This window comes from Chrysemys picta, chromosome 1 (genome assembly GCF_011386835.1).
Source record: "Chrysemys picta bellii isolate R12L10 chromosome 1, ASM1138683v2, whole genome shotgun sequence".
Taxonomy (NCBI): domain Eukaryota; kingdom Metazoa; phylum Chordata; order Testudines; family Emydidae; genus Chrysemys; species Chrysemys picta.
In genome coordinates this window covers 162152894-162167576 of record NC_088791.1, presented here as the reverse complement: position 1 = coordinate 162167576, position 14683 = coordinate 162152894, and the positions used below count along the sequence as shown (strand labels likewise).

At 41.8% G+C, this 14683-nt stretch overlaps 1 protein-coding gene across 14 annotated transcripts in view; it reads left to right on the top strand.

The window, feature by feature from the left end:
* Nucleotides 1–14683, top strand: part of MORC1 (MORC family CW-type zinc finger 1) — a 98257-nt gene that overhangs the window by 54941 nt on the left and 28633 nt on the right. For 8 of the 14 annotated variants that reach the window (XM_008165540.4, XM_042853628.2, XM_042853632.2 and 5 more), the window contains 3 exons: nucleotides 7381–7449; nucleotides 8367–8597; nucleotides 10433–10522. The exons of 2 other annotated variants lie outside the window; for them this stretch is intronic. In XM_008165540.4, coding sequence (XP_008163762.2) covers nucleotides 7381–7449; nucleotides 8367–8597; nucleotides 10433–10522 — 390 coding nt within the window. The remainder of the gene's footprint in view (nucleotides 1–7380; nucleotides 7450–8366; nucleotides 8598–10432; nucleotides 10523–14683) is intronic. 4 more of the 14 variants (XM_065574653.1, XM_008165656.4, XM_065574677.1 and 1 more) reach the window with 1 other exon arrangement.

The window sequence follows — 14683 nt, the reverse complement described above, 5'->3', positions numbered from 1 at the left end:
AAAGGCCATTCTGTCAAACAAATCATTTCACAGCTTGCTCACCATATTTTTCAGCACTGAGTCTTATATCTTAGTCCTATACTCTAGAAATAAATCCTAAATGCCTCTGAAATTCATTTATTATCATAGCTGTAGTTTTTCTCCCTAGTTACTTATTCATAAGTTTGCCTAATTCTGCTGAAACGGTTCCATACAGTGGGGACATACTCCACGATTAGATTTCAAAAATCTTCCACTGTTGCTTTTGATAACTTCGCACACTTGTAGTTAGCTCAGCTCAATCTCCTTTTTTCCTGATGTCTTATACGGATAAACTGAATTATTCCGTGCCTTCTTCAAGAAAGTTTCTATGTAAGATTACCTATAATGATCAAAGATGAAGTCAAAATATCTCATATATAGGCAACATTGTCTCTTACTTTGTAGTAGCACAGGGAAAGAACACCATTTAACACCTGGTGTGCCTCTGAAATCGCTGCTGTATGCTAAGATTTCAATAATTTTTCCACAATAATTAGCTTTGATTAGTTACAATTTGCTATTATTTTTAGTATCTTCTGGAAACCTAGAGAACTTGTTTCCAGGACAATTATCCAATTCGTTGCTGGTATGCACAGGCTCCCATGGAAATGCTGAGGTTTAGCATTGGACTTCTAACTAGTGTTATTGCAGTAATACAAGTATTCGCTATAGTATGGTTGTAACAATGCTGGTTCTGGTGGGATCCAACTGAGAGTGCCAATTCAGGACAAATTGCTTAAAGCAAGGCAGTTTCAGCCCAAGGCTGGGGTTCCTTTACTGTTAAGACAAACCAAACCAGCCAAACAGAGAAGACTTCGGTTTTACCCCACTGGCTAACCACAGGTCACACAAGCAATTCCCTTACACCCTCCAGTTTCCCAGTATCCCCACCAGTGCCACTCATTATGGGGACAAATGGTTATGAAAACCAATACACCAGTAAAAGAGAAAAGGTTCTCCCGATCCCAAAGGACCAAGCCCCAGACCCAGATTAATATACAAATCAGAACTTACCCACAAATCACACTGTTGCCAGTCTTTTAGAATCTAAAATCTAAAGGTTTGTTCGAATAAGGAAAAAGATATAGATGAGAGCAAGAATTGGTTAAATGGAATCAATTACATACAGTAATGGCAAAGTTCTTGGTTCAGGCTTGTAGCAGTGATGGAATAAACTGCAGGTTCAAATCAAGTCTCTGGAGTACATCCACAGCTGGGATGGGTCATTCAGTCCTTTGTTCAAAGCTTCAGTTTGTAACAAAGTCCCTCCAGAGATATGAAGCAGGATTGAAGACATGATGGAAGAGCTGCAGCAGTTTTTTATAGTCTCTTGTCATGTGGCTTTCTTTCTTTGTTCTCAAGACATTCATCCAGCACATGGCAAGAAAAAACCTTAGAGTTCTGTCCGTAGGCATGTCCCTGCCCCGCTACCTTGCTGAGTCACAAGGTGTATCTGCCTTCTTTCAATGGCTCAGTTGTATAGCTGATGGTCCTTAATGGGCCATCAAGCAGGCTAGGTAGTGCTAATGCCAAATTGTCTGGGGTGTCACCCAGAAGCATAGCATAAGTTTGAAATACAGACAGTATAGAGCCAATATTCATAACTTTAAATACAAAAATGATACATGCACCCAGATAGAATAATCATAACCAGCAAACCATAACCTGGTCTTAAACACCTTATTTGACCCCCTTTATACAAGATTTGGTGCCACTACAGGACCTTGGTTGCAACAATGATCTATACAGTCACAGGTTATGTCAGTAACGTCACAGTGGTAACACTAATTACAGTAAGATGCTAAATGTCAGTGCTCTTTTGGTAAATTACTGGTCTCTTGTATGTGGACAGACTTTCACCAGTTCCTAGAACTGACCCTGCAGAGGCTGGAGAGTAAGGGGGAGCTTGACTCATCTCTTGCCAAATTGAAAAGCTTCCAGCTATGTGTGTTCTTCTCTTCTTCAGACAGTGTTTTTGATGCAGCACTGTATTGTACCTCCTGTTTTTCTGTCCTTATCTTTGATTGCTCTCCCTTGTCAAATGCCTTTTGAAAATCTAAGTGTAACTACATCCACTGAATTTGCCTTTATCTTGGTGGTAATACCTTCAAAGAACTCCAGCAGGTCAGTAAAACATTGTCTTCCCTACCTGAGTGCATATTGGCTATCACTCCAGCTGTGCATGCATCCTGCACACTTTACAAAAAGGTGTATATGTTTTATTGTGACAACTTAATACTATCATTTTTCTTGAAAAAATTATAAGTGCTGATAAGATTCAGCATAAATATTGAGTCCCATTTTTTTTCCTTTCTCTGAGCTGTGTGACAAAGTTCCTCCTCTACCTTGGGGGGTCCTGCGCTTATTGGCAGATTTGCTCGCCTCACAGATTCACCATGTGGGTCGGGAAACAGCCCAGAGACCTTCCCCTCTGGTAGAAGCCACAGTCCAGGTCAATTCCTCTTGTGTCTGATCAGGAGTTGGGAGGTTTGGGGGGAACCTGGGTCCGCCCTCTACTCCGGGTTCCAGCCCAGGGCCTTGTGAACTGCAGCTGTCTAGAGTGGGTCCTGGTACAGCTGCGTGACAGCTACAACTCCCTGGGCTACTTCCCCATGGCCTCCTCCCAACACCTTCTTTATCCTCACCACGGGACCTTCCTCCTGGTGTTTGATAATGCTTGTACTCCTCAGTCTTCCAGCAATATGCCTTCTCACTCTCAGCTCCTAATGCCTCTTGCTCCCAGTTCCTCGCATGCATGCCACAAACTAAAGTGAACTCAGGTGCCCTGATAAGCTAGCCTGTCCTAATTGATTCTAGCAGTCTCTTAATTGGCTCCAGGTGTCCTAATTATCCTGCCTGTCTTAATTGGTTCTAACAGGTTCCTGATTACTCTAGTGCAGCCCCTGCTCTGGTCACTCAGGGAACAGAAAACTACTCATCCAGTGACCAGTATATTTGCCCTCTACCAGACTCCTGTACCCCACTGGTCTGGGTCTGTCACAGCTGTTACAGTGGGAGTAGCATCTTTGGGGACTCTAAGCAGGCAGAGAGGAGCCGGCATTCATTGGGCATGTGCTGCACATAAGGACCTTTCCAAACAAAATAGTGTTTAGTCTTACAGTTAGGTTTCAGGAAGGTGGACAAGAGGACTTGCTAAACTTTTAATGTTTCCAGAGTGTCATGGTAACTTTTGTACTGAAGGAAACAGAACATTTTAACTACTGAATAGCTACTCTTTGCACGCTGTAGTGTTGTCTTATGTGACACTAAATTTGTTTAGCATTGGAAATCAACTTTGAATCATTTTTAAAATTGTTGTTGCTTGACTAAATACACTTGAATTTGGGGCCACACTTCTCCAGGTGATAAGTTTATGTAAGAAGGTATAAGCTGAGCTAACTACTGCGGACAGAAATGTGGCCCTAGATACTTAAATACCAAATATTAAACTAGATGTATAGCTACCCCATATGAAAGGAGAGGTAGGATTTGTCTATTCAGATTGCTGTTATGTTACACTTATAATAGAAGTGTGTGCTGGTGAACCATTTGTATGCCAACATGTACTCTTTGGGCAATATTGCTGTCACAGTTTCAGAGTAATTGCACCTGTATTTCCCCTCTGTGATCACTTGAGGGCATAAGATTTCTGGCTCCCAGCCAGCACTTCTCTTGGGTGGAGACCCACATCTCCCTTCCGGCTGACAAGGGATTTTAAGGACTGTACAGCCCGCTGCCATGCATTGTGATGTCCCCAGCAAGGAAGTCTGCCTAAAGGCCAGCATCTGTGTGTTGCCTTCTCTCCAAGCACAATGTTTTTACCTTTGACCACACAGCTCTTCCAATAAAACTCATTTATTATAAGAGCAAGAAACACCACACACACACAAAATTTAAGAAAGTTCCTACATATTTAGTTAGCATACCAAAAATCACTTATCTTCACATAGGGTATCTGGTAGGCAATGTCCCTTCCAACCATTCAGCAAGAATGGGAGTACCCTTAGAACCAAAGGTCCTGTCCATCTGCTGAGTCAAAAAGAAGGCCCTGAGTCAGGTTAGACTCAGCCTTTTGTACTCAAAGCCCTTTCTTTGTCTTTTAGTCTTTGGAAAATCCAGTTTGAATGAGTATATGCAAGACGCCCCAGGGAGTAGAACTTCTCTGGAGTTGTCGTCAGTCCCAGGATGAGTGTGTACACACACACTCACACACACAAACACACACTTTCTCTCTGTCTCTCTCTCTCTCTCTCTGTCTCTCTCTCTGTTCCTGAAGGAGCTGTGGTAACCCTCCCCCAGGGAGTAGAACTGTCATACATGAAACCATTCATAAATTTCAAACAGTGATTCCCCAAAGATATTGCATGGGGTTGAAATATTTGTCACCACTGCTTTACTAAATTTCTCAAGGTAGCATAGCATATTGTACAGTGTGTATATATGTACTTAACTGTCTACTAGCTCTCAAAGAGGCACAAACTAAATTGACTGCCAAACTGTGGCTGCCAAATTCACTCCGGCTGCCAAACTGTGCTCTATAATCTAAGCTTACATTTAAATATATTTTTGTTCAATGGGGGTACACAAAAACGTAAATATTAACCAAGTGGAAATCCGTAGTGCTCTAAGTGTGCAGTCAATCTGAAACAATAGCCCTGAGAGGTGTGAAATGCCCCTTTCATCTAAATGGTATCTACTAGCTCTAATTTGAGGATGACAGTATAAACCTCTACATTCTTAACTAGCTACCTGCTGGTAACTTAAACAAAATAACTAAGGCTGTCAGGTGCTTAAAAAAATTAATCGTGATGAATCGCACTGTTAAACAATAATAGAATACCATTTATTTAAATGTTTTTGGATGTTTTCTACATTTTCAAATATATTGATTTCAGTTATAACACAGAATACAAAGTGTACTGTGCTCACTTTATATTTATTTTTTATTACAAGTATTTGCACTGTAAAAAAACAAAAGAAATAGTATTTTTCAATTCACCTAATACAAAGTACTGTAGTGAAATCTCTATAGCATGAAAGTTGAACTTACAAATGTAGAATTACACTTCTACCCTGATATAACGCTGTCTTCGTGAGCCAAAAAAATCTTACCGCGTAATAGATGAAATTGCGTTATATTGAACTTGCTTTGATCCACTGGAGCATGCAGCCCTGCCGCCCCAGAGCGCTGCTTTACTGCATTATATCCAAATTTGTGTTATATCGGGTCGTGTTATGTCGGGGTAGAGGTGTATGTACAAAAAAACTGCTTTCAAAAATAAAACAGTGTAAAATTTTAGAGCCTGCAAGTCCATTCTGTCCTACTTCTTGTTCAGCCAATCTCTTAGACAAACAAGTTTGTTTACATTTGCAGGAGATAATGCTGTCTGCTTCTTGTTTACAATGGCATCTGAAAGTGAGAACAGGCATTCACATGACACTGTAATAGCCGGCGTTGCAAGATATTTACATGCCAGATGTGCTAAAGATTCATATGTCCCTTCATGCTTCAACTACCATTCCAGGGGACATGCGTCCATGATGATCACAGGTTTTGCTCGATAACGATCCAAAGCAGTGTGGACCAATGCATGTTCATTTTCATTATCTGAGTCAGATGCCACCAGCAGAAGGTTGTTGGTTTTTTTGTTTTGTTTTGTTTTGTTTTTTTGGTGGTTCAGGTTCTGTAGTTTCTGCATCGGAGTGTTGCTCTTTTGAGACTTCTGAAAGCATGCTCCACACCTCATCCCTCTCAGATTTTGGAAGGCACTTCAGATTCTTAAACCTTGGGTCGAGTGCTGTAGCTCTCTTTAGAAATCTCACATTGGTACCTTTTTATGCCTTTTGTCAAATCTGCAGTGAAAGTGTTCTTAAAATGAACAACATGTGCTGGGTCATCATCCGAGACTGCTATAACATAAAATATATGTCAGAATGCAGGTAAAACAGAGCAGGGGACATACAATTCTTCCCCCAAGGAGTTCAATCACAAATTAAATTGACACATAATTTTTTTAACGGGCATCATCAGCATGGAAGCATGTCCTCTGGAATAGTGGCCGAAGGGGTATACGAATGTTTAGCATATCTGGCACATAAATACCTTACATTGTTTTGTTTTTGAGTGCAGTTATGTAACAAAAAAAATCTGTTTGTAAATTGCACTTTCACAACAAAGAGATTGCACTACAGTACTTGTATGAGGTGAACTGAAAAATACGATTTCTTTTGTTTATCATTTTTACAGTGCAAATATTTGTAATCCAAAATAATATACACTTTGATTTCAATTATAACACAGAATACAATATACATGACAATGTAGAAAAATCAGAAATATTTAGTAAATTTCAATTGGTATTCTATTGTTTAACAGTGCGATTAAAACTGCGATTAAGCGCAATTAACTTTTTTGAGTTAATCACAGTTATTAATTGACTGCCCTAAAAATAACAACAAGCAGCAAATAGGCTTATTGCACAATTCCCAGCTGCCTCGCTCCTCATTTTTTTTATTTATCTGAATCCACGATGCTGCTTATAGAATTTCCCCCAGAGTACCATTACTGAGGCACCTGGCCACTGAAGGAAGGTCAGGCTTACTGGGGAGTATGTAGAGTTTTGAGCCTGTTTCTTGGTATTCTCTTGTATCTGATTAGAGAGGAAATTTACAGGATTCCTGATCAGCCTGTCAAGAACAGGAGTTGCTTAGGGAACTGCTCTCCAGAAACTTAAGGAGTCTACTTGGGTAGTCCCTGAAAATAGAAGTTTTATTCACTTTTTTGCCTATTCGGCTAGCTAGCACAGAGATGCTGGGTGGCCTTTGAGTTAGAATTCTGACTACTAGGTTCTTTGGTGGGAATTTCTAACCAATAAACCAGGCCTTTATAAAAGCTTGTTTTACTTCAGAGTGTGCTGTGGTGACTTGGTGTTGGGGAACAGAATTGGGGGCTAACCATGTTTAATCCCCCCCCTTTTTTCCTAAATAAACACACGTCTTCAAAAACCTCTGCCACCTTCTTGAAACATAACAGATAGCAGAGTCAGTTCTCTATAAAACTCCTTAGCTAGAGATGCCCCAGAAAGCCTCATTCTGCATAGAGCAGATACCAGAAGGTGAGTTGACTTTCATAAGGATGGGAGGGGAAGAAGTATTTAAAGAGGTTATTTATAACTTATTTCTGTGGTGAATGCCTCCTGCCACTACCGTAATGGGAGTATTAAAGATATTAAACTCAATAGTTCACAGTGAACATATAAGATGGTAAGAACAATCCATTAGTGAGTCTTTACTGATTTTGTGACAGGCATAAATTACTGTAAACTCCTGAATTGCATGTGTTTACATTTATTTGTATAGAAATCTCTTTTAATCAAATCACACACGGTTACTCAGTGTGGAGACAGCAGCGGAACTCTATTAATAAATGTGAGTAACTAAACTCTTCAGATAACTATTTTCCATTGTGAACTAGTAGAGGCAGGAAAGGAATTAAAGACACACTAATTTACCTCAGACCTGTACATGTCAGAATTTTGTCCTTTGAATGAAGTGGTGTTTCATCTTGCAGAGGAAGTCTGCTAACACATTAAGAGTCTGATCCAAAGCCATTGGAAATTAATGGGAATTTTTCCATTGGCCTCTGTGGTTTCTGGATCCGGCCGGATCTGGCTTTTTTGCCGCCCTAGGCAGAAAAGCCACCCGCTGCCCCCCCTCTCACCTCCCCAGCTCGGCAGGGGAGGGCGCCGAGCCCGGCCGCGGGCCCACAATCCCCGACCAGCCGGAGCGCCGGGCGGAGGGCGCCGAGCCCACCGCGGCTCCGCTGTCCCCGGCGGCCAGAGCGCTGGGAGGAGGGCGGAGAGGCCCCAGCGGCCAGAGCACCGGGAGGAGGGCGGAGAGCCCGGGCGGGGCTCTCCACTCTCCCCAGCGGCCAGAGCGCCGGGAGCAGGGTGGAGAGCCTGGCCGGGGCTCTCCACTCTCCCCGGCGGCCAGAGTGCTGGGGGGAGGGCGGAGAGCCCCCGGCGGCCAGAGCGCTGCGGGGAGGGCGGCGAGCCCGCTGCGGCTCCGCTCTTCCCGGCGGCCGAAGCGTTGCGGGGAGGGCGGCGAGCCCAGTCGCGGCCCCGCTCTCCCCCGCCGCGCCGCCCCCCTCCAAGCACTGCCCTAAGCACATGCTTGGTGGGCTGGTGCCTGGAGCCGGCCCTGTTCTGGATCACCCTTTTAGTAAGGTCAAACTTCGTGTAATTCAAGAGTTATGAAGTAAAATAGTTTGTAATCTTTCTTGTTAAATGACCCAACCAAAAGAGAAGTGGTTACTTTGACATAACTGACAGTTTCCTTTCTTTAAGAAAAATGAAAGTGTTCAGAAAACAGTGAGTCAAAGAAATGCTTTCCATAGAGAGCCAGCTCCGTCATCTTCATGTTTGGATAACTGTGGCAGAAAACAACACGTGCAAAAAAGAGGCCCTAAAAGATGGGATATTTCAGAGCACAGGGTTATTTCCCAGAAGAAAGCAAGACCTCGTGAAGGACAAATACCTCCTGTTTCCCTACTGGAGAAGGATCACCGAGTTTCACTGGTGTAGTACCACTTTATTTCTTTGTTTTTGATATCCTTCCTAAAGTAGCTTGCTTATTAGTTTGATTTATACTGGGTATTTATCAACTTAGAAGGTGCATTTCCAATAATAAAAATTTAAGAAAGGGCAAATACTATTAAAAAAAAATTCATGAACTTTCATTAAAATCTTTGCAGTTGTTTTGAGAATTGCAGCCCTTCCTAACTGGCTTTCCATGATCAGTGGGGCCTTGAATCAAAGTGGATGTGGCCCATTCCCAGCAAAACTTCAAAAACAGACTTCCGCGAGAAACTGCAGAACTGGAATTAATTTGCAAACTTGACACCATCAAATTAGGCCTGAATAAAGACTGGGAGTGGCTGGGTCACTACAGAAAATAATTTTCCCTCTGTTGATATTCACCCCTTCTTGTCAACTTCTGGAATGGGCCACATCCACTTTGATTGAATTGGCCTCGTTAGCACTACAAAAAGTCATTTTCCTCTGTTGATATTCACCCCTTCTTGTTAACTGATGGGAATGGGCCACATCCACCCTAATTGAATTGGCCTTGTTAGCACTGACCCCCCCACACTTGGTACTCCCATCTTTTCATGTGCTGTATATTTATACCTGTTTACTGTATTTTCCACTCCATGCATCTGATGAAGTGGGTTGTATCCCATGAAAGCTTATGCCCAAATAAATTTGTTAGTCTCTAAGGTGCCACAAGGACTCCTTGTTGTTTTTACTGATACAGACTAACACGGCTACCACTCTGAAACCTGAGACAATTAAATGACTGAAAACAAGGGATTAGAATGGAAAGGTTTATGCAGCTTTGAAAATAGTATAGTGGTAACACCTGGTACAGTTCAGCTTGCCAGGTATTTCTTTGTAGTAGCTGGAAAAAATAAAACATCTAAAAGCAGTAAGACAGACTAATAACATCAGCAGTTAAACTGGCTAGAATAAAAATGCACTGGTGCTATCAGTCTGCATGCTTCAGGGCATAAAGTGAACACTTGCAAAGGTCATGAAAAAGTCACTTTCCCCATGTCCTCTCCCTCTATTCCAAACACACCCAATGGGGTAGTATTGCTCATTTGACCAGTAGGGCCCAGCATTGTTTTCCTTCCTCTGGCAGAAATGACTGTTGAGGATGGCATACACTATTAGATGGACTATTGGTTTAATATGATATGGTCATTCTTGGTGCTAAATGACTCCTTGTCATAAACGGAGTGTGAAAAGACAGATGGCTAGTGTATGCTGATTTGAACATTGTACATTGACCTCATTTAAATGCCAGGATTAAATTCAGGGGCAAATATTCAGAAGACTGATGCCTGGCATACTTTTTGACAGGTGCAAATAGCACACAATGAACTGCAGGTGCAAATCTGTATTTCCACTTGCAGTTGAGTAGTGAAGGGTGCAAGTATTCAGATTTGCACACACAATTCAGTCGCAAGTACAAATTTTACAAGTGGAAATGGCATCTGAAAAATGAACACTGCCCTCTTGAAAATTTGCCCCTAGAAACAGAATCAGATTTGAACTGTGGTTATTTCAGCTTTTTGGCGCATCTCATGGAAATGTAGTAATAAAAAAAAAAATGCATGTTCTGGGCATTTTTACCTAAAAAGCAGAAGGCAAGAGCAGCAATGCCCAGTTATTAAACAATGCTAAGATTTCTGAAATGTGCAGGTTGCCACACTGTTTGAATAGGTGTAACATCCTGGAGCATTATTTTACTCTCCATCCTGGGTGATGTGGTGTGCTTCAACATCTGTGCTGTTGGCATGCTAAAACTAGCTAAACTTGTTGTTTCCAATTCTCATACCTTGTTGCAGGTGCCTCTTTCTGAGAGCCAACACATGCTTCTGGAGAAATCTGAAGTTGCCAAAATTAAAAAAGAAGAAAGTGACCCAGAAATCATCTGTGTAAAAAGCCTTTTACCTTTCTTTTTAACCCATAAGCACTTTGTAAAATAAGCTGTAGTCAATATCCATAGTGAAATCTGAGTGCATTTATACCTCTATTTTTCCTATTAGAAACCCATTTTTTAGAAATGGCTGCTAGCACCATTGTGCCAGCACTGGGGATCCGGCATAATTTTGTCTAATCAGATTTTAAAACAATGTCTTAACAAAACATTTTACTGTCCACACTGCCTGATGAAAACCAGAACGAATTTTTACGTGGCAGAAGGATGCAGCATGGTAAATAACTTAAAGCCAGTAATACTCTCAGTTGATTGGCTTTGAGCTTTCTAAACCCCTGACTTGAAATGCTACTTGCCTTAATTACTTGTGGATCATCTGCTCTAAAATGCTGCTTTGTCATGAAACTTGAAAAGGTAGTGTTACTAATGAAGTGAAAATCAGTCCATAAAACAGTAAACCTACTATGTCCGTGCAATTAGCACATACCTACAGTTAATCTTAGGAGCATAATTTATTCAGAATAGCACAGAAAGCAGCCTTTATCAACTCAAGGTGTTCTGTCCATGACGAAAAAGAATATCAACAAGCTAGATGAAACTAGCATAGTTGTTTGATATTAATTTTAACAATAACTCTGGGAGTCTGGTGATAGCAAGATGCACATAGAGCAAAATTGCAAAGATAAAGTAAGGGGAAATCACTTCCTGAAAGCAGCACAAAGTAACCATCTTAGAACCATGCAGTAAAGCATAAGAGGGAGCTAGGCCACAGGTAGTATCAAGTTACTAAATCAATTTGTGGCCGTGCTGTGGTCCTGTAAAGCCCCTTTAAAATATGAGTGTGACAAAAAAAAATTAGCACTGACTTACCTTACGACACATGAAATGGATAAAGGGGAGAACCTGCAAATAAAGCAGAAGTTGTGATGCAGCAGGGACTAATTACAGGCATACGTTAAAATATAGCTGTTGATATAAGAAAAGTGTCTGGCTGAACTCCTGAAGTGAAAGCCAAATAATTTCCTTGTAGTCAAAAGAAACATCAGCAAAGGTTTGAATACCAATAGCTCATAACTCACTTCCAGATGGGGATGTTAGCACAGGAAATTGTTATAGATAACAATTCATCATTGTTTGTGGCAATAGATAACAATCAAGCATCTGTTGGAAAAGTAATAGGAAAAAAACCACTAAATTTCCCATAAGAATACATTGGAGACAGCTTTTGTTTCAGAATGTGGAGGAAGTAACTGGGGGACAGCCATTTTAGACTTGATTCTGACCAACAAGGAAAAATTGGTATTGAATCTGAAGGTGGAAGGGAATTTGGGTCAAAGTGGTCATGAAGTGATAGATTTCATGATTCTAGAGAGCAGCAGATTAAGGACAAAGGACTTCAAAAGACTTAGATAACTAGTAGGCAAGATCCCATGGGAAGAAAATCTAAGGAAAAAAGGAGTTCAGGAGAGCTGGCAGTTTCTCAAGGAGATAATATTAAAGGCACACCTGTGAACTTGGTCCTGCCTCAGTGCAGGGGCTGGATTTGATGACTTTGTGAGGACCTTCCAGCCCTACATTTCTGTGATCAAGTGTGATGACCAAGATTAATTATAATAGTTGTAAGTCCTAGGTGTAGTGTGTATTTCCTATATAGAAATGTCTAGCAACATGCAAATAGTGTTTTATTTAGGAGGCAGCATGGTCTAATAGAGATGAGAAGTAGGAGTTGGGACCCCTGGTTTGTGTTCCTAGGTGTGCCACTGACTCACTGAGGCACACACTGTAAGTGACTTACCTAACATCAGTTTTCCCATCTCTAAAACAGGACCTATGCTACTACCATACGAACAATAAAAATAAAAGTTGTGACTTGGGCAGAACTTGTTCAAGCCACTCTTGTCAGGAGAATAGGCTCTCCCGTTGTCTGGTACTTACTCTTTCAGAGTTGGTCATAAATGTTACGTGAATCTCATTACTTGTGGTATTCTGGCATTTTTACTTACAGTACCAGTCAAAAAATGAAAGTCTGAACCCGGGGAAAAAATATCCAAACGGACTGGGATTGTTTGGAGTGCAAGTATGGAATAGTTCTTTATCGCTCACTCTACTAGATACTTTTCAAACCATTTCAGATCTTGCTATTTCTAAAGTAACTCAAGTTTCACTTGCAAGTGAAGTATTGTAGATGTCATCAGATGTCACTTGGACCACGTAGCTACTTATATCAAGTGTAACGGTTTGGCTCCTGTTTTACTAATCTGCATTCTACCTTCCAAGCAGTTATTATAACAACATCAAACCAGGGGTTAGATTGGACCAGCTGTCACTTCATTTCCTACTCCAGCCCACCTACACATACTCATACTATCGATGAGATAGCTAGAACAGGGAAAGTTTAACGTATGATTGAGTTAGTAGTAGTACAAATATAGATTACCTAAAGATAAGGATGGAACTGCATTTGGAATCAAACGGTAAAGTGGTACGTGACTGCTGAAATGACATAATACACGGGTTAGGAACAAGTGCCCAGCACCAGCTGCTTTTACCATCCACAGATTATAAATCAGATTGTATCACTACATTTCTGGCCCAAGTGGGGGCAGTGTGGAGTTATGGGAGCTCTGAGATGCTATCCCATCCAGAAGTTAGTCCATGTCTGAGCTTCTTGGCATACAGTAGGGAGTGTGTACATGGCCATTCCTCGTCTCGGTTTTGAGGAGAGATGAACCAGTGAGTGCTAAGCGAGAATAGTCCCGGTATTCCCTCAGCTGGAAGAACTATTACTGTGTCCAGCCTTTGTGCAGGAAACAGAAAAAGTGGCAGTGTGCCTTGTACTCCACAGCAGCACAAGTGTCAGGTATAATCTGACCTACATCTGTTTTCAAACAGTGCTTAAATACTGTATTGCTGGGTACCATAGAAATGCCTATAACATTCTTGACAAATGATACTGCTTTTTCCCTGCTAAGTGGCGGTGTGACCCTCCACTTCAAACAGTGCTTCGCACTTAAGGTTTGCATCTCCCTTAGCATGGAGCACCCCCTTTACTCAGTCATTCTGCCGGTTCTTGGAAGGCTTTTCTTAGCTCACATATACCAGTTTTTATTTGTTTTAAGGAAACATCATGTTTGTCATTTATTACTTGCTCCAAGTATATTTGTGTGATCACAGCTGGCAATCTAATCTCAGGCTGCTGGTGGTTAATTAAGTTAGACAAATACCTACTCTCGGTAGATATATCATTGCTTTTCTGTTATGCTGTAGCTGCAAGAATTAAATTAGGAATTAATTGCCTTTTACTGCCTTGGCAGCTTTTGTTATTATTAAACCAGACAGTTATTGGCCTGCTTTAGTTCATCTTAACCCCTCCCCTGCTTGCCATAAAATGATACAATGGCTGTATGCAGATACTTGCGTCTCTTGCCATATAGACCCAGGTTGCCCTGGCAAAACATATTCTCACTAAATATCTTGGCTCAGACGCTTGGCTAGTGTAACTGGGATAGCTCCTTGTAAGTCAATGGAGCTGTGCCAGTTCACACAACTGCAGATCTGGTCCTTGATCTATCAAATGAAGTACATCAATATGGCTCTGGTATATGAATGTAGATGACTCTTACAAAGTACAGGTACACATGTCCATATCGGTGTCCTGGGTGACGTGAAATATCTGATGATCATGCTTCATACCATCTTCTATACCAAATGGGTATAGAATGGGTAGCTGTGATGGGGTGTATAGACCTCACACTGAAGTGGAAGGGGTTAAGGAGCTACTCTGGGCCCAGGCAACTCCACCCTGCTAAACCTGCAGTGCATGCACAGGCTGGAGGAGAAGCTGAAAAGGGGAGCGGAGTAGCTCGCTTGCAGGTGAGCAGACCTACACTCTGAAACTCTCCAAAAAGAGCCCTGCTGGGGCCCCTGACTATTGATGGTCTGTCCGACCTCTGAGGGAAAAGGACTCTGGACATCTGCAAGGTTGGAGACTTCTTTGATTTATTTTGTTTACAAGCTTTTGCGTTTCCCTCTTGAACGGGGAGGCCGGTAGGAAGTGATCTGGGAGGCCTGGCACTTCAGGGTACCGAGTTCAGCTGCCTGCCCTTGGGCCCTGGATTGGAACCTAGTGGAGAGAGGTGGGCCCAGGTTCCCTTACCCA